The sequence below is a fragment of the Bombina bombina genome, chromosome 1 (assembly GCF_027579735.1).
Source record: "Bombina bombina isolate aBomBom1 chromosome 1, aBomBom1.pri, whole genome shotgun sequence".
Classification (NCBI taxonomy): domain Eukaryota; kingdom Metazoa; phylum Chordata; class Amphibia; order Anura; family Bombinatoridae; genus Bombina; species Bombina bombina.
In genome coordinates, this window is record NC_069499.1 from 1,399,966,887 (window position 1) to 1,399,986,956 (window position 20,070).

General features: G+C 40.7%; 1 protein-coding gene across 5 annotated transcripts in view; it reads right to left on the minus strand.

Moving 5' to 3' along the window:
• Nucleotides 1-20,070, minus strand: part of DCAF8 (DDB1 and CUL4 associated factor 8) — a 378,940-nt gene that overhangs the window by 122,747 nt on the left and 236,123 nt on the right. For all 5 annotated transcript variants that reach the window (XM_053705076.1, XM_053705096.1, XM_053705081.1 and 2 more), the window contains 2 exons: nucleotides 13,039-13,158; nucleotides 12,259-12,375 (listed from right to left, as the gene is read on the minus strand). In XM_053705076.1, coding sequence (XP_053561051.1) covers nucleotides 12,259-12,375; nucleotides 13,039-13,158 — 237 coding nt within the window. The remainder of the gene's footprint in view (nucleotides 1-12,258; nucleotides 12,376-13,038; nucleotides 13,159-20,070) is intronic.

Sequence of the window (20,070 nt, forward strand, 5' to 3'; positions counted from 1 at the left end):
TGTATGCCACAGTTGTGACATTGTCTGTCTGAAAACAAATGAACGATTCTCTCTTTAGAAGAGGCCATAACTGAAGAGCTCTGAAAATTGCACGGAGTTCCAAAATATTGATTGGTAATCTCACCTTCTGAGATTCTCAAACCCCTTGTGCTGTCAGAGACCCCCAAACAGCTCCCCAACCTGTCAGACTTGCATCTGTTGAAATTACAGTCCAGGTCGGAAGAACAAAAGAAGCCCCCTGAACTAAACGATGGTGATCTGTCCACCACGTCAGAGAGTGTCGTACAATCGGTTTTAAAGATATTAATTGAGATATCTTTGTGTAATCCCTGCACCACTGGTTCAGCATACAGAGCTGAAGAGGTCGCATGTGAAAACGAGCAAAGGGGATCGCGTCTGATGCAGCAGTCATAAGACCTAGAATTTCCATGCATAAGGCTACCGAAGGGAATGATTGTGATTGAAGGTTTCGACAAGCTGAGATCAGTTTTAGAAGTCTCTTGTCTGTCAGAGACAGAGTCATGGATACTGAATCTATCTGGAAACCTAAAAAGTTTACCCTTGTCTGCGGAATCAATGAACTTTTCGGTAAATTGATCCTCCAACCATGATCTTGAAGAAACAACACAAGTCGATTCGTATGAGATTCTGCTAAATGTGAAGACTGAGAAAGTACCAAGATATCGTCCAAATAAGGAAATACAACAATACCCTGTTCTCTGATTACAGACAGAAGGGCACCGAGAACCTTTGTAAAAATTCTTGGAGCTGTTGCTAGGCCAAACGGCAGAGCCACAAACTGGTAATGCTTGTCTAGGAAAGAGAATCTCAGAAACTGATAGTGATCTGGATGAATCGGAATATGCAGATATGCATCCTGTAAATCTATTGTGGACATATAATGCCCTTGCTGAACAAAAGGCAGGATAGTCCTTATAGTTACCATTTTGAATGTTGGTATCCTTACATAACGATTCAATATTTTTAGATCCAGAACTGGTCTGAAGGAATTCTCCTTCTTTGGTACAATGAAGAGATTTGAATAAAACCCCAGCCCCTGTTCCAGAACTGGAACTGGCATAATTACTCCAGCCAACTCTAGATCTGAAACACATTTCAAAAATGCTTGAGCTTTCGCTGGATTTACTGGGACACGGGAAAGAAAAAATCTCTTTGCAGGAGGCCTTATCTTGAAGCCAATTCTGTACCCTTCTGAAACAATGTTCTGAATCCAAAGATTGTGAATTGAATTGATCCAAATTTCTTTGAAAAAACGTAATCTGCCCCCTACCAGCTGGGCTGGAATGAGGGCCGCACCTTCATGTGGACTTGGGAGCTGGCTTTGGTTTTCTAAAAGGCTTGGATTTATTCCAGACTGGAGATGGTTTCCAAACTGATACCGCTCCTGTAGGTGAAGGATCAGGCTTTTGTTCCTTATTGTGGCGAAAGGAACGAAAACGATTATTAGACCTAAATTTACCTTTAGATTTTTTATCCTGTGGTAAAAAAAGTTCCTTTCCCTCCAGTAACAGTTGAGATAATAGAATCCAACTGAGAACCAAATAATTTATTAAACAAAAGAAACACAAAAGGTGAGAGTTGCACACTAATAAGTAATTAACTAGAGAACAGGTGCTTCCTAGAAAGATACATATGAGAACAACATAGAAAAGGAAGTGGGGATTTCACAATAAGAAATTCCCAAAAGTCTAGGTAAATCCAGCACAACTGTAAAATTGAATAAAAGCGCTACAAAAAGCTTGTATGTCAAAAACAATGTAAATATTTATTAAACAAATGCACAATACACACATTCACATTCATGCAGGGGATCCCACACAAAGCAGTATTAATGAAGTACTGGCCAAAAAATTATTATCTGGTGCACCAGGGGAAATAGACCAAAAACAGTCCATTTAAACTTTGCAGGTATTTGTAATCCAATAAGTGCAGCGTTAATGCAAGAAATGGATGTAGTTATACAGTCCCCGGTGTATAAAAACCAGTTACTTCAGACTTGAACCCCCAGAGTTACTGAGTCGGTTGGTGCTTAAAAGACATAGCATAGGAGGAGCAATAAAAACATGCGTCTTTATTCACAGGTGCTGTATTCCTTTAAGACAGTGATATTCGGTGTACAGATTCGTATAACATATTCTACCTGTATTTGTTCACGCGGTCGCTCCTCCTAGCTGCCTTGTACATGGAGTGTCCAGACATCAGGGGTAAGTCACGATGAGCAGGGGATCTGCTGTAAGGGCTGCCAAGCACGACGAGTCCAAATGCTCGTTTCTCTCCTTCAGTCAGTGCAGCATGGAGCTTCTTGGAGCGACCGCGTGAACAAATACAGGTAGAATATGTTATACGAATCTGTACACCGAATATCACTGTCTTAAAGGAATACAGCACCTGTGAATAAAGACGCGTGTTTTTATTGCTCCTCCTATGCTATGTCTTTTAAGCACCAACCGACTCAGTAACTCTGGGGGTTCAAGTCTGAAGTAACTGGTTTTTATACACCGGGGACTGTATAACTGCATCCATTTCTTGCATTAACGCTGCACTTATTGGATTACAAATACCTGCAAAGTTTAAATGGACTGTTTTTGGTCTATTTCCCCTGGTGCACCAGATAATAATCTTTTGGCCAGTACTTCATTAATACTGCTTTGTGTGGGATCCCCTGTATGAATGTGAATGTGTGTATTGTGCATTTGTTTAATAAATATTTACATTGTTTTTGACATACAAGCTTTTTGTAGCGCTTTTATTCAATTTTACAGTTGTGCTGGATTTACCTAGACTTTTGGGAATTTCTTATTGTGAAATCCCCACTTCCTTTTCTATGTTGTTCTCAAATAATTTATTACCCTGGAAAGAAAGGGAAAGCAGAGTAGACTTAGAAGACATATCAGCATTCCAAGTTTTAAGCCATAAAGCTCTTCTAGCTAAAATAGCTAGAGACATACACCTGACATCAACTCTAATGATATCAAAGATGGCATCACAAATAAAGTTATTAGCATGTTGAAGAAGATTAACAATGCTATGAGAATTATGATCTGTTACTTGTTGCGCTAAAGCTTCTAACCAAAAAGTTGAAGCTGCAGCAACATCCGCTAAAGATATAGCTGGTCTAAGAAGATTACCTGAACATAAGTAAGCTTTTCTTAGAAAGGATTCAATCTTCCTATCTAAAGGATCCTTAAAGGAAGTACTATCTGCCGTAGGAATAGTAGTACGTTTAGCAAGAGTAGAGATAGCCCCATCAACTTTAGGGATTTTGTCCCAAAACTCTAATCTGTCAGATGGCACAGGATATAATTGCTTAAAACGTTTAGAAGGAGTAAATGAATTACCCAAATTAATCCATTCCCTGGAGATTACTTCAGAAATAGAACCAGGGACAGGAAAAACTTCTGGAATAACTACAGGAGATTTAAAAACCTTATCTAAACGTTTAGATTTAGTATCAAGGGGACCAGAATCCTCTATTTCTAATGCAATTAAGACTTCTTTAAGTAAAGAACGAATAAATTCCATTTTGAATAAATATGAAGATTTATCAGCATCAACCTCTGAGACAGAATCCTCTGAACCAGAGGAACCATTATCAGAATCAGAATGATGATGTTCATTTAAAAATTCATCTGAAAAATGAGAAGTTTTAAAAGACCTTTTACGTTTACTAGAAGGAGGAATAACAGACATGGCCTTCTTAATGGATTTAGAAACAAAATCTCTTATGTTAACAGGAACACTCTGAGTATTAGATGTTGACGAACAGCAACAGGTAATGTAACATTACTAAAGGAAATATTATCTGCATTAACAAGTTTGTCATTACATTCATTACAAACAACAGCTGGAGGAACAGATACCACAAGTTTACAGCAGATACACTTAACTTTGGTCGATCCAGCACCAGGCAGCGTTTTTCCAGAAGTATCTTCTGACTCAGTGTCAATCTGGGACATCTTGCAATATGTAATAGAAAAAACAACATATAAAGCAAAATTGATCAAATTCCTTAAATGACAGTTTCAGGAATGGGAAAAAATGCAAGTGAACAAGCTTCTAGCAACCAGAAGCAATAAATAATGAGACTTAAATAATGTGGAGACAATAGTGACGCCCATATTTTTAAGCGCCAAAAAAAAAAGACGCCCACATTATTTGGCGCCTAAATGCTTTTGGCGCCAAAAATGACGCCACATCCGGAACGCCGACACTTTTGGCGCAAAAAATGTCAAAAATTTGTAATTTCCGGCGACACGTATGACGCCGGAAACAGAAAAAAAAATTTGCGCCAAGAATGACGCAATAAAATGAAGCAATTTCAGCCCCCGCGAGCCTAACAGCCCACAGGGAAAAAAAGTCAAATTTTAAGGTAAGAAAATGTTTTATTCATATGCATTATCCCAAATATGAAACTGACTGTCTGAAATAAGGAATGTTTGAACATCCTGAGTCAAGGCAAATAAATGTTTGAATACATATATTTAGAACTTTATATAAAAGTGCCCAACCATAGCTTAGAGTGTCACAGAAAATAAGACTTACTTACCCCAGGACACTCATCTACATGTAGTAGAAAGCCAAACCAGTACAGAAACGAGAATCAGTAGAGGTAATGGTATATATAAGAGTATATCGTCGATCTGAAAAGGGAGGTAAGAGATGAATCTCTACGACCGATAACAGAGAACCTATGAAAAAGACCCCGTAGAAGGAGATCATTGAATTCAAATAAGCAATACTCTCCTCACATCCCTCTGACATTCACTGCACGCTGAGAGGAAAACCGGGCTCCAACCTGCTGCGGAGCGCATATCAACGTAGAATCTAGCACAAACTTACTTCACCACCTCCATAGGAGGCAAAGTTTGTAAAACTGATTTGTGGGTGTGGTGAGGGGTGTATTTATAGGCATTTTGAGGTTTGGGAAACTTTGCCCCTCCTGGTAGGAATGTATATCCCATACGTCACTAGCTCATGGACTCTTGCTAATTACATGAAAGAAAACTCCCTTTCCCCCATTAACAGTTGAAATAATAGAATCCAACTGAGAACCAAATAAATTATTACCTTGGAAAGTAAGAGATCGTAATCTAGATTTAGATGTCATACCAGCATTCCAAGATTTAAGCCACAAAGCTCTTCTAGCCAAAATAGCTAAAGACATGGATCTAACATCAATTTTTATAATATCAAAAATGGCATCACAAATAAAATGATTAGCATATTGCAGTAAGCGAATAATGCTAGATATGTCAGAATCCAATTCTTGTTGCGCTAAATTCTCCATCCAGAAAGTTGATGCAGCCGCAACATCAGCCAAAGAAATCGCAGGTCTGAGAAGATGACCTGAATATAAATAGGCTTTCCTTAGATAAGATTCAAGCTTCCTATCTAAAGGATCCTTAAAGGAAGTACTATCTTCCATAGGAATAGTGGTACGTTTAGCAAGAGTAGAAATAGCCCCATCAACTTTGGGGATTTTTTTCCCAAAACTCTATAGAATTTGCTGGTAAAGGATACAATTTTTTAAACCTTGAAGAAGGAATAAAAGAAGTACCTGGCTTATTCCATTCTTTAGTAATAAAAAACATACTTACCAAAAGACACCCTATCCACATATAACAGATAGCCAAACCAGTACTGAAACAGTTATCAGTAGAAGTAATGGTAAATTGAGAGTATATCGTCGATCTGAAAAGGGAGGTAGGAGATGAATCTCTACGACCGATAACAGAGAACCTATGAAATAGACCCCCGTTAGGGAAATCATTGTATTCATAAGTGATACTCCCTTCACGTCCCTCTGACATTCGCTGTACTCTGAGAGGAATCAGGCTTCAACAATGCTGAGAAGCGCATATAAACGTAGAAATCTTAGCACAAACTTAATTCACCACCTCCATAGGAGGCAAAGTTTATAAAACTGAACTGTGGGTGTGGTGAGGGGTGTATTTATAGGCATTTTGAGGTTTGGGAAACTTTGCCCCTCCTGGTAGGATTGTATATCCCATATGTCACTAGCTCATGGACTCTTGCCAATTACATGAAAGAAATTAAACAGACATAACCAATTTATTGCATAATGTGAACCCTGCATTATGTTTTATGAGGAAACTAGAAGTAAATTTTAGGGAGAGAGGGGTAAGACTACACGATTGAGCTATCTATTGCATTAAAAAGTGGAGTTGTTAGAGCAAGAGCTGTGACCTACTAAACTACTGTTATAAGACCTGACTATTGGAATCTGTTAAAATTAAGCAATATTTTCTGTACAACTGTGAAATGTTTCTTGTATTTGTTCATTTTTATTTTAATAAACAAAAAAACAGAATTTATGTTTACCTGATAAATTACTTTCTCCAACGGTGTGTCCGGTCCACGGCGTCATCCTTACTTGTGGGATATTCTCTTCCCCAACAGGAAATGGCAAAGAGCCCAGCAAAGCTGGTCACATGATCCCTCCTAGGCTCCGCCTTCCCCAGTCATTCGACCGACGTAAAGGAGGAATATTTGCATAGGAGAAACCATATGATACCGTGGTGACTGTAGTTAAAGAAAATAAATTATCAGACCTGATTAAAAAACCAGGGCGGGCCGTGGACCGGACACACCGTTGGAGAAAGTAATTTATCAGGTAAACATAAATTCTGTTTTCTCCAACATAGGTGTGTCCGGTCCACGGCGTCATCCTTACTTGTGGGAACCAATACCAAAGCTTTAGGACACGGATGAAGGGAGGGAGCAAATCAGGTCACCTAGATGGAAGGCACCACGGCTTGCAAAACCTTTCTCCCAAAAATAGCCTCAGAAGAAGCAAAAGTATCAAACTTGTAAAATTTAGTAAAAGTGTGCAGTGAAGACCAAGTCGCTGCCTTACATATCTGATCAACAGAAGCCTCGTTCTTGAAGGCCCATGTGGAAGCCACAGCCCTAGTGGAATGAGCTGTGATTCTTTCAGGAGGCTGCCGTCCGGCAGTCTCATAAGCCAATCTGATGATGCTTTTAATCCAAAAAGAGAGAGAGGTAGAAGTTGCTTTTTGACCTCTCCTTTTACCAGAATAAACAACAAACAAGGAAGATGTTTGTCTAAAATCCTTTGTAGCATCTAAATAGAATTTTAGAGCACGAACAACATCCAAATTGTGCAACAAACGTTCCTTCTTTGAAACTGGATTCGGACACAAAGAAGGCACGACTATCTCCTGGTTAATGTTTTTGTTAGAAACAACTTTCGGAAGAAAACCAGGTTTAGTACGTAAAACCACCTTATCTGCATGGAACACCAGATAAGGAGGAGAACACTGCAGAGCAGATAATTCTGAAACTCTTCTAGCAGAAGAAATTGCAACCAAAAACAAAACTTTCCAAGATAATAACTTAATATCAACGGAATGTAAGGGTTCAAACGGAACCCCCTGAAGAACTGAAAGAACTAAATTGAGACTCCAAGGAGGAGTCAAAGGTTTGTAAACAGGCTTGATTCTAACCAGAGCCTGAACAAAGGCTTGAACATCTGGCACAGCTGCCAGCTTTTTGTGAAGTAACACAGACAAGGCAGAAATCTGTCCCTTCAAGGAACTTGCAGATAATCCTTTCTCCAAACCTTCTTGAAGAAAGGATAGAATCTTAGGAATTTTTACCTTGTCCCAAGGGAATCCTTTAGATTCACACCAACAGATATATTTTTTCCATATTTTGTGGTAAATTTTTCTAGTTACAGGCTTTCTGGCCTGAACAAGAGTATCAATGACAGAATCTGAGAACCCTCGCTTTGATAAGATCAAGCGTTCAATCTCCAAGCAGTCAGTTGGAGTGAGACCAGATTCGGATGTTCGAACGGACCTTGAACAAGAAGGTCTCGTCTCAAAGGTAGCTTCCATGGTGGAACCGATGACATATTCACCAGGTCTGCATACCAAGTCCTGCGTGGCCACGCAGGAGCTATCAAGATCACCGATGCCCTCTCCTGATTGATCCTGGCTACCAGCCTGGGGATGAGAGGAAACGGTGGGAATACATAAGCTAGTTTGAAGGTCCAAGGTGCTACTAGTGCATCTACTAGAGTCGCCTTGGGATCCCTGGATCTGGACCCGTAGCAAGGAACCTTGAAGTTCTGACGAGAGGCCATCAGATCCATGTCTGGAATGCCCCACAATTGAGTAATTTGGGCAAAGATTTCCAGATGGAGTTCCCACTCCCCCGGATGAAATGTCTGACGACTCAGAAAATCCGCTTCCCAATTTTCCACTCCTGGGATGTGGATTGCAGAGTGAGTCTCCGCCCATTGAATGATTTTGGTCACTTCTTCCATCGCCAGGGAACTCCTTGTTCCCCCCTGATGGTTGATGTACGCAACAGTCGTCATGTTGTCTGATTGAAACCGTATGAACTTGGCCTTTGCTAGCTGAGGCCAAGCCTTGAGAGCATTGAATATCGCTCTCAGTTCCAGAATATTTATCGGGAGAAGAGATTCTTCCCGAGACCAAAGACCCTGAGCTTTCAGGGGTCCCCAGACCGCGCCCCAGCCCACCAGACTGGCGTCGGTCGTGACAATGACCCACTCTGGTCTGCGGAAGCTCATCCCCTGTGACAGGTTGTCCAGGGACAGCCACCAACGGAGTGAATCTCTGGTCCTCTGATCTACTTGTATCGTCGGAGACAAGTCTGTATAGTCCCCATTCCACTGACTGAGCATGCACAGTTGTAATGGTCTTAGATGAATTCGCGCAAAAGGAACTATGTCCATTGCCGCTACCATCAAACCTATTACTTCCATGCACTGCGCTATGGAAGGAAGAGGAACAGAATGAAGTATTTGACAAGAGTTTAGAAGTTTTGATTTTCTGGCCTCTGTCAGAAAAATCCTCATTTCTAAGGAGTCTATTATTGTTCCCAAGAAGGGAACCCTTGTTGACGGAGATAGAGAACTTTTTTCTACGTTCACTTTCCACCCGTGAGATCTGAGAAAGGCCAGGACAATGTCCGTGTGAGCCTTTGCTTGAGGAAGGGACGACGCTTGAATCAGAATGTCGTTCAAGTAAGGTACTACTGCAATGCCCCTTGGTCTTAGCACCGCTAGAAGGGACCCTAGTACCTTTGTGAAAATCCTTGGAGCAGTGGCTAATCCGAACGGAAGTGCCACAAACTGGTAATGCTTGTCCAGGAATGCGAACCTTAGGAACCGATGATGTTCCTTGTGGATAGGAATATGTAGATACGCATCCTTTAAATCCATCGTGGTCATGAATTGACCTTCCTGGATGGAAGAATTGTTCGAATGGTTTCCATTTTGAACGATGGAACCTTGAGAAACTTGTTTAGGATCTTGAGATCTAAGATTGGTCTGAATGTTCCCTCTTTTTTGGGAACTACGAACAGATTGGAGTAGAACCCCATCCCTTGTTCTCCTAAAGGAACAGGATGAATCACTCCCATTTTTAACAGGTCTTCTACACAATGTAAGAATGCCTGTCTTTTTATGTGGTCTGAAGACAATTGAGACCTGTGGAACCTCCCCCTTGGGGGAAGCCCCTTGAATTCCAGAAGATAACCTTGGGAGATTATTTCTAGTGCCCAAGGATCCAGAACATCTCTTGCCCAAGCCTGAGCGAAGAGAGAGAGTCTGCCCCCCACCAGATCCGGTCCCGGATCGGGGGCCAACATCTCATGCCGTCTTGGTAGCAGTGGCAGATTTCTTGGCCTGCTTTCCTTTGTTCCAGCCTTGCATTGGTCTCCAGGCTGGCTTGGCTTGAGAAGTATTACCCTCTTGCTTAGAGGACGTAGCACTTGGGGCTGGTCCGTTTCTGCGAAAGGGACGAAAATTAGGTTTATTTTTGGCCTTGAAAGACCTATCCTGAGGAAGGGCGTGGCCCTTGCCCCCAGTGATATCAGAGATAATCTCTTTCAAGTCAGGGCCAAACAGCGTTTTCCCCTTGAAAGGAATGTTAAGCAATTTGTTCTTGGAAGACGCATCCGCTGACCAAGATTTTAACCAAAGCGCTCTGCGCGCCACAATAGCAAAACCAGAATTTTTCGCCGCTAACCTAGCCAATTGCAAAGTGGCGTCTAGGGTGAAAGAATTAGCCAATTTGAGAGCATGAATTCTGTCCATAATCTCCTCATAAGAAGAAGAATTATTATTGAGCGCCTTTTCTAGCTCATCGAACCAGAAACACGCTGCTGTAGTGACAGGAACAATGCATGAAATTGGTTGTAGAAGGTAACCTTGCTGAACAAACATCTTTTTAAGCAAACCTTCTAATTTTTTTATCCATAGGATCTTTGAAAGCACAACTATCTTCTATGGGTATAGTGGTGCGTTTGTTTAGAGTAGAAAACCGCCCCCTCGACCTTGGGGACTGTCTGCCATAAGTCCTTTCTGGGGTCGACCATAGGAAACAATTTTTTAAATATGGGGGGAGGGACGAAGGGTATACCGGGCCTTTCCCATTCTTTATTTACAATGTCCGCCACCCGCTTGGGTATAGGAAAAGCTTCGGGGGGCCCCGGGACCTCTAGGAACTTGTCCATTTTACATAGTTTCTCTGGAATGACCAAATTCTCACAATCATCCAGAGTGGATAACACCTCCTTAAGCAGAGCGCGGAGATGTTCCAATTTAAATTTAAATGTAATCACATCAGGTTCAGCTTGTTGAGAAATTTTCCCTGAATCTGAAATTTCTCCCTCAGACAAAACCTCCCTGGCCCCCTCAGACTGGTGTAGGGGCCCTTCAGAACCAATATCATCAGCGTCCTCATGCTCTTCAGTATTTTCTAAAACAGAGCAGTCGCGCTTTCGCTGATAAGTGGGCATTTTGGCTAAAATGTTTTTGATAGAATTATCCATTACAGCCGTTAATTGTTGCATAGTAAGGAGTATTGGCGCGCTAGATGTACTAGGGGCCTCCTGTGTGGGCAAGACTGGTGTAGACGAAGGAGGGGATGATGCAGTACCATGCTTACTCCCCTCACTTGAGGAATCATCTTGGGCATCATTTTCTCTAAATTTTGTGTCACATAAATCACATCTATTTAAATGAGAAGGAACCTTGGCTTCCCCACATTCAGAACACAGTCTATCTGGTAGTTCAGACATGTTATACAGGCAAAAACTTGATAACAAAGTACAAAAAACGTTTTAAAATAAACCGTTACTGTCACTTTAAATTTTAAACTGAACACACTTTATTACTGCAATTGCGAAAAAGTATGAAGGAATTGTTCAAAATTCACCAAAATTTCACCACAGTGTCTTAAAGCCTTAAAAGTATTGCACACCAAATTTGGAAGCTTTAACCCTTAAAATAACGGAACCGGAGCCGTTTTTATATTTAACCCCTTTACAGTCCCTGGTATCTGCTTTGCTGAGACCCAACCAAGCCCAAAGGGGAATACGATACCAAATGACGCCTTCAGAAAGTCTTTTCTATGTATCAGAGCTCCTCACACATGCATCTGCATGTCATGCTTCTCAAAAATAAGTGCGCAATAGAGGCGCGAAAATGAGACTCTGCCTATGATTAGGGAAAGCCCCTAGAGAATAAGGTGTCCAATACAGTGCCTGCCGGTTATTTTACATAATTCCCAAGATTAAAATAATTCCTCAAGGCTATGGAGTATAAAATATGTTTATATATAAATCGATTTAGCCCAGAAAATGTCTACAGTCTTAAAAAGCCCTTGTGAAGCCCTTTTTTTCTTTCTGTAATAAAAATGGCTTACCGGATCCCATAGGGAAAATGACAGCTTCCAGCATTACATCGTCTTGTTAGAATGTGTCATACCTCAAGCAGCAAAAGTCTGCTTACTGTTCCCCCAACTGAAGTTAATTCCTCTCAACAGTCCTGTGTGGAAACAGCCATCGATTTTAGTAACGGTTGCTAAAATCATTTTCCTCTTACAAACAGAAATCTTCATCTCTTTTCTGTTTCAGAGTAAATAGTACATACCAGCACTATTTTAAAATAACAAACTCTTGATTGAATAATAAAAACTACAGTTAAACACTGAAAAACTCTAAGCCATCTCCGTGGAGATGTTGCCTGTACAACGGCAAAGAGAATGACTGGGGAAGGCGGAGCCTAGGAGGGATCATGTGACCAGCTTTGCTGGGCTCTTTGCCATTTCCTGTTGGGGAAGAGAATATCCCACAAGTAAGGATGACGCCGTGGACCGGACACACCTATGTTGGAGAAATGATTTCAGCAACAACAAAAAAGTTAGAAGTAATACATACCCTTCGGTGCCCTCTTTGCCTAAGATGGTGCATAAGAAACCAAAGCATGTGGTTGTCAAACAAGTCTGTATGATGTAGACTGTCTTCATCTCTTTCACGTTTGTTCTTTTTTATTATCTTAAGGAAACAAACAAAAACAATGCTATATATAACATTTAACAGTGCAAGGAATTATTTTAATTACCACAGTATATGGACACAGAGAGCCCAAGTTTCACAAAAAAAAATATATAACTGTTTTGTTACATTTTCCAATGTGAAATTCCAGACAGAGGTATATTGTTTACATTTTGTTGTCTCAATTCTATTGCACAAACTTCAGTTATCAGATTAACCTCAGGCTGGAAGCAATATGGCCATAACACCTAAATCCATGTAACAGACACAAAAGGACCATAGTATATAACCAGACATCAGATTACATTGGATCTTGACAACAGGCTAAATGTGAGAGATGAATACATATTTCTGAACCCTTGAGATGTTTTTAGCTGCTTGTGACAATCACATAAGCAAATGCTTCTAAGCTACAGGGGACGAAATGGTTACCCTTATTTCTCTGCTTTTGTTTTGAGACTCAGATGGCAAGAATATAATTTTCTGGAAGAGATGACGATAACACCATATGGAGGGATGAGCTCACTGCTGAGATGATTAACTTCAGGCCCACACATTTAGCTAACACTTTTTATAAAAGTATTTAACCCCCAAAAAGGTGGAGGGGGTCTGAGGGAATAGGGAAGGTTGACATTCTTGTGATTAAATCAAATAATTGTTTACCTCTTTAAGACCATCCAGCTCGGTTGGCTCTTTAGCTGTGGGTACCCATATTTTCACATCATAATCCAGACCACTAGTTGCCAGAACTGGGAGGTGAGGATGCGGCTCTAAGCAGTTAACCTGTTCAAGTGAAATACAGAGCAATTTTTTATAACTTGGGCTTTGAAATGTGAAATTTTACATTTAAAATGGGATAGAAAGGTCAAAACTGAAATGTGCATGGGTGCATTTTAATGTGAAATATAAGCATTTCTGTAATATACTTTCCATAAGCAAAAATACTTCAAGTTAAAGTTATTACTGATTTTTTTTAGGTCTTGCCTCATGGGGCCCCCCTGGCCCATTGGGCCCCTGACAGGAGTCACCCCTGTCACCCCCTGATGGCGGCCCTGTGTATCATACAATCCACTGCTGACTGTGAGAAAGTGTAGTGTCTGAATACTGCTGCACAAGCCTTTAAAAGGATATTTACATATGCTGCAGAAAAACAGTAATAGCTTTTACTAGAAGCATTTTTGCTAATATAATACTACTACTTCTACTACTAATAATAGTAGTATTTAGCAAAAATGCGTATATTTAAAACTGAAATGCTATCCCTTTATGTAGAACTGAACGTGGAGTTTCCCAGATCTGGGATATACAATGTTATCTATCTAAACAGCTCTAGTGTTACACAGGGAAATTCCTTTAAAAATATGAATCCAAAACGTAAATATATTAAGCTCTGGAATAAAAATAAACCGTAATACAATTTTAAAACCTAAAACTTAGATAACTTGAAAACTTGGCACGCACATGTACTTTTTACAGAAAACCTCCTCCCAGGGGTAACATTGGTTTAAACAGGATATTGCTGAGCATTATCAGAAGATATCCTAAAGACCATAAAAAGATAGGTAGCATATCAACTACCAAAAAAATAAATAAAAAAAAGTAATTTAATTTAACTAAAAAAAAATATAATAATAATAATATTAATAATAATAATTAAAAAAAAAAAAAATCAGTTTCATTACAATTGAAAATACATTTTTATTGAGGTGTTTAGCATACAGCTACATATAATTAGTACAGGTAGAAAACACTTTATCCAAACTCCTTGGAACGGAAAAGGTTTGGATTTTGGAAAGGTTTGGATTTTGGAATAGTTTGGATTTTGGAATATATTCATCTTTAAAATGGGACAGTTTGTAGAGAGGGTGAAACCAAGTGTAAACAACAATATCCTATATCATTTAGGCAATATTTACCTGTTATAATAAAGCTTATATAATTATGTAATACTTTTATATACATAGTACCCACAGTGCACAGAGAAGATTGTGAACAACAGGCAGGGCAAAATAGTAAAAACATTTTTTTTTTTTTTAAATATTAGTTCCAAATTTTGGAATTTCAGATTTGTGGATTTGTATCTGTAGCTCAATATAAAAAACTAAATTTATGCTTACCAGATAAATTTCTTTATTTCTGGGCATGGAGAGTCCACAACGTCATTCCAATTACTAGTGGGATATTCAAATCCTGACCAGCAGGAGGCGGCAAAGAGCACCCCAGCAAAGCTGTTAAAGGGGCAGTAAACTTACAAACTAATGCTATATAATTCAGCTTTATACATTAAATTATTGCAAATAAATTATAAGTAAAAGCTCCTTTTACCAGAACGCCGCTCTTTGTTCTACTGAGCGGGTCTGGTTTTTCCACAGCGCATCCAGCAACAACGTCTAGTCACAGTGTGCCCGGTCGCGCCATTAAAATGAATGTAGCTCGCTCCTGCTACTAGACCAGAGCATTAATTTTAATGGCGCGACCGGGCACACTACGTGCAGAATATAACATTAGTTTGTAATTTTACTGCCCCTTTAAGTGTAACTTCCCTTACCCATAATCCCCAGTCATTCAGCTGAAGGAAAATGGAAAAAGAAAAAACACAAGGGTATAGAGGTTCCTGAGGTTTACTCAAAACAACTGTCGAACATAATTTAAAAAGAGGGTGGGGTCGTGGACTCTCCATGCCCAGAAAAAAGTTTATCAGGTAAGCATAAATTTTGTTTTATTTTCTATGGTATGAAGAGTCCACAACGTCATTCCAATTACTAGTGGGAATGAATACGCAAGCTAGATGACACGGAATGAAAAGGGAGGGAGAACAAGGCAGGAGGACCTAAACAGAAGGCACCACCGCTTGAAGAACCTTTCTCCCAAGAGACCTCAGCTGAGGCAAAAGTATCAAATTTGTAGAATTTGGAAAAAGTATGCAGAGAGGACCATGTTGCCATCTTGCAAATCTGTTCCACAGAATATTCATTTTTTAAGCCTAAAATGAGGAGAGAGTTCTAGTGCAATGAGCCGTAATTCTCTCAGGAGGCTGCTGTCCAGCTGTCTCATAAGCAAAACGAATCATACTGCTTAAACAGAGGGAAAGTGTAGTAGAAGTGGCCTTTTGACACTTACACTTTTCAGAGAAAACAACTAACAGGGCAGGATATCTTTAGTAGCTTGTAGCTAAAATGTTAGAGCACGCACAACATCCAAGTTATGCAACAGATGTTCCTTCTTTTTGTCCTAATCCTTCTCATAAGGAACAACAATTTCCTGATTAATGTTTAGATCCAACACCACCTTAGGGAGAAACCCAAATTTAGTACGAAGGACCGCCTTATCTGCATGAAAAATAAAAAGGTATGGGTTATCACACTGCAGAGCTGAAAACTCAAACTCTGCGAGCGGAAGAAATAGCAAGGAGAAACAAAACCTTCCAACACCATTTTATATCACCAACATGCATTGGCTCAAACGGAGCCTGCTGCAAAACTTTAGGAACTAGGTTAAGGCTCCAAGGAGGAGCAACAGGTATAAACACAGGCCCGATTCTGACCAGGGACTGAACAAAAGCTTGATCATCATTTAAATCTGCCAGACGTTTGTGCAAAAGAATGGACAGTGCAGAAATCTGACCCTTCAGAGTACTGACTGACAAACCTCTCTCTAGGCCATCCTGAAGAAAAGAAAATTAGAGCAATACTCACCCGGCTTCAGGAGAAATCCTTAGATTTGCTCCAAAAAAATGTATTGACGCCATACCTTATGGTAAATCAAGCGAGTAAAGGGTTTACGAGCCTGAAGCATAGTATCAATGACCGCCTCAGAAAAACCACGTCTAGACAGTACTAGGCGTTCAATCTCCAAGCAGTCTGCTTTAGAAAATCTAGATTTGGATGGAGGAATGGACCCTGAATGAGAAGGTCCTTCCTCAGGGGTAACCTCCAAGGTGGAAGAGATGACGTCTTCACCAAATCCGCAAAATAGCTCCTGCGAGGCCTGGCAGGAGCCATTAGAATCATGGACGCTCTTTCCTGTTTGATACGAGCAATGACTCGTGGAAGGAGAGCAAACCGAGGAAACTGGTATGCTAGACCGAAATTCCAAGGAACCGCCAGAGCATCTATCAGAGCGACCTGAGGATCTCTTGACCTTGATCCGTACTTTGAAAGCTTGGCGTTTTGACGAGGCGCCATCAGATCCAACTCTGGAAACCCTGACCTGAGGGTTATCCTTGAGAACACTTCCAGATGGAGAGGCCACTCCAAGTCTGAAAAGTCTGCCTGCTCAGAAAATCCGTCTCCCAATAGTCCACTCCTGGAATATGAAAGGCAGATAGACAATCGTGAGCTTCCGCCCACTGCAGAATGCGAGTCACCTCCTTCATGGCCAAGGAACTCTGAGTTCCTCCCTAGTGGTTGATGTAAGCCACTGAGGTGATGTTGTCCTACTGGAATCTGATAAACCGGACTTAAGATAATTGAGGCCAAGCTGTCAAGGCACTGAAGATTTCTCTCAACTCCAAAATGTTTATGGGAAGAGAAGACTTCCCAAGACAACTGGCCCTGAGCTTTTAGAGAACCCCAAACAGCTCCCCCAGCCTAACAGGCTGGCGTCCGTAGTCACAATCACCCAGAAAAGTCTCAGGAAGCAAGTGCCCAGAGACAGATGTTCCTGTGAAATCCACCATGAAAGAGAGTCTCTTGTTAGGGGATCCAGATTTATCATCTGCGATAAATCTTAATGGTCTCCGTTCCATTGACTGAGCATGCAAAGCTGCAGCGGTCGCAGATGGAACCAAGCAAAAGGAATGATGTCCATGGAAGCCACCACTGATCACTGCCAGAAGAGCCCCCAGAACCTTTGTGAATATTCTGGGTGCCGTAGCAAGACCAAACGGAAGTGCAACAAACTGGAAATGTTTGTCCAGAACGACAAACCTTAGATCCTCCCTCTTTACTTGATTTGAGGATAGTCTTGACAGGAGAAATCTGCCCCTTGGAGGGCAAGACTTGAATCCTATTCTGTAACCTTGGGATACTATGTCCACAGCCCACGGATCTGGGACATTGCGTATCCAAGCTTGCTGAAACAGAGAAAGCCTGCCCCCCCACTTGATCGAAAATTGGATCGGGGGCAGACCCTTCATGCTGATTTAGAACAAGCGGAAGGCTTCATGTTTTGCTTTCCCCTATACCAAGGCTGGCTGGACTTCCAAGAGGACCTGGGTTGGTCTGGTTTGGAAGAAGAGGAGGAAGACTTCAGTCCTTTAAAGTTGCAAAAGGAATGAAAATTAGAAGTCTGTCGACCCTTAGGCCTATTCTTCTTGTGCTGGGGTAGGAAAGATCCCTTTCCACTCAATCTCTGAAATGATTTCCACCAGACCAGGACCAAATAGCTTTACCTTATAAAGGTAAAACCCTAAAAGCTTGGCCTTTGAAAATAAATCAGTCGACCAAGAGTTTAACCACAGAGCTCTGCGAGCTAGGACAGTGAAGCTAGACATCTTAGCTCCCAGTCTAATTACCTGCATGTTGGCATCGCAGATAAAGGTATTGGCTAATTTAAGAGCCTTGATCCCATATTGAATCTTCTCAATCATAGTAACTTCTGATATCAGATCAGACAGGGCAATGCACCAATAAGATGCTGAACTGCAATACTTGCCGCATGTTGCCACTGTAATCCTTAATGGATGCACATATTTTTTAAATAAGCCTCTAGTTTCTTATCCATAGGATCCTTAAAAGCACCACTATCCTATATAGGAATAGTAGTTCTTTTTGCCAGAGTAGAGATAGCTCCTTCTACCTTAGGCACTGTACACCATGAGTATGGGGATGGAGTCGGCTACAGCAAACATCTTTTTAATAACAGGGGATAGTGAAAATTGAACCCTTGGCTTATCCCATTCCTGAGCTATAATTTCTGACATCTAATCCGGAACAGGAAAAACTTCCACAGAAGGAGAATCATAAACTCTATTAATTGTATACAACGTTTAGGGTTGACAACGCCAGAAAGGTTCTGAGTCGTCCAAAGTAGCTAGAACCTCCTTCAGCAGTAATCGGAGGTGTTCAAGTTTAAATCTGAAGTTAACTTCTTCAGATTCTGCAGAATCTTCTCCCATCATGTCAGAGTCTGAAATTTCACCCTCAGAAGCTACTGAGGTATCCTCATTGTCAGACCTAGGGGAGAGGTAGAGGGGTTAGAAACCTTACTAGCAGAAAAAAAAATTGATTTCCTCTTATGCTTTCCTGAAGAAGGAAAACAAGTTAAAGCTGTAGATACAGCAGAATTGCAGCAAAATTCCCTGGTAAATAAAACAACTCCAGGAGGTTGAGAGGAAACACAAGGCACTGTATTAGAAACAATTACGGCTTGGGACGAAAGCTGAGGCATATCACGCACAGCATTATTCTGAGAGTAATTTGTCTATACATTTTAAAGTTTTTTGTTAAGCAAGAGGAACAAAATTGCATAGGTAGAAGAATCTGGGCCTCTAAACATAGTAAGCTTTTATCAAAAGAAGTAGAAGAACCCTGTTCTGTGTCCATAGCTACAGAACTCAGAACCCACAAATTAAAAACAAAAACAGACTATTAGAAAAAAGTTTATTAAACTATGGCAAAGAGATCCCACTTTCAAAACAACCTCAGACTGCCTGAGGCTCCTACTGCTGTCAGCAATTGAAATACCACTAGCAATAGGAAACAAGACTCTCCAGCTGATAGAGATTCTCTCCTCCTGGAAGACGATGCAATCGTCAAACACAAGGTGCCAAGCCAACGCTCCAAGACTGACGCTCCGCTCTTGATAAGCATATGGAAGAGCTGAGAGTCACATGAGCGGACTGTGACAATAAAACTGTGCCAGGGGACTACAAGCGCTCGAAGTCTATGGCTCAAAAATGAAAGTACAGAGAGACAATACTAGAACCCGAAAACGGGCTTCATAAATAACCGGGAAATTATTAAAACCCCTTTACAACACTTCAGCCAGTGTAATAAAAGGTTAAATTACAAGCTCAGCATAGTATTAACCCCATAAGTCTCTCTCAGATTATCTTCATGTATAAAGAAATACAATGTGCCGATAAACTGCCCATAAATGTACCCTTAAACCAAAAAGGATAGCTATGTCCCAGAAAGAGATCAGTGATGTGCAGTCACTAGAGGCAGGTGAGGCAGTGCTTCACCTCTCATATGGGCAAAAATAAATATATTTTTTTTATTGGCTTTAAAAAAATAAAAAAATTGCTATTTTTTTCCCCCAGCATTTTTTTTTCCACAGCTACATGTTGTGCAATGGAGAGGCACAAGCAGGTCTGCCCACCATTACACAACATGCTGTGCCATCTACTGGATGAAAGTGGTTAAGATCATTGCATGGCCCATTATCTGCTTATTTGAGGCAGTCCCATTTGGGCTGACCCAATCCAGTGAGAGGCATTAGTAAGTGGAATTTAGGGTTGGGGCTGGATGTTAAATCATATAAAACAAAACAAAAACGGAAAAAAACATAATTTATGTAAGAACTTACCTGATAAATTCATTTCTTTCATATTAGCAAGAGTCCATGAGCTAGTGACGTATGGGATATACATTCCTACCAGGAGGGGCAAAGTTTCCCAAACCTCAAAATGCCTATAAATACACCCCTCACCACACCCACAATTCAGTTTAACGAATAGCCAAGAAGTGGGGT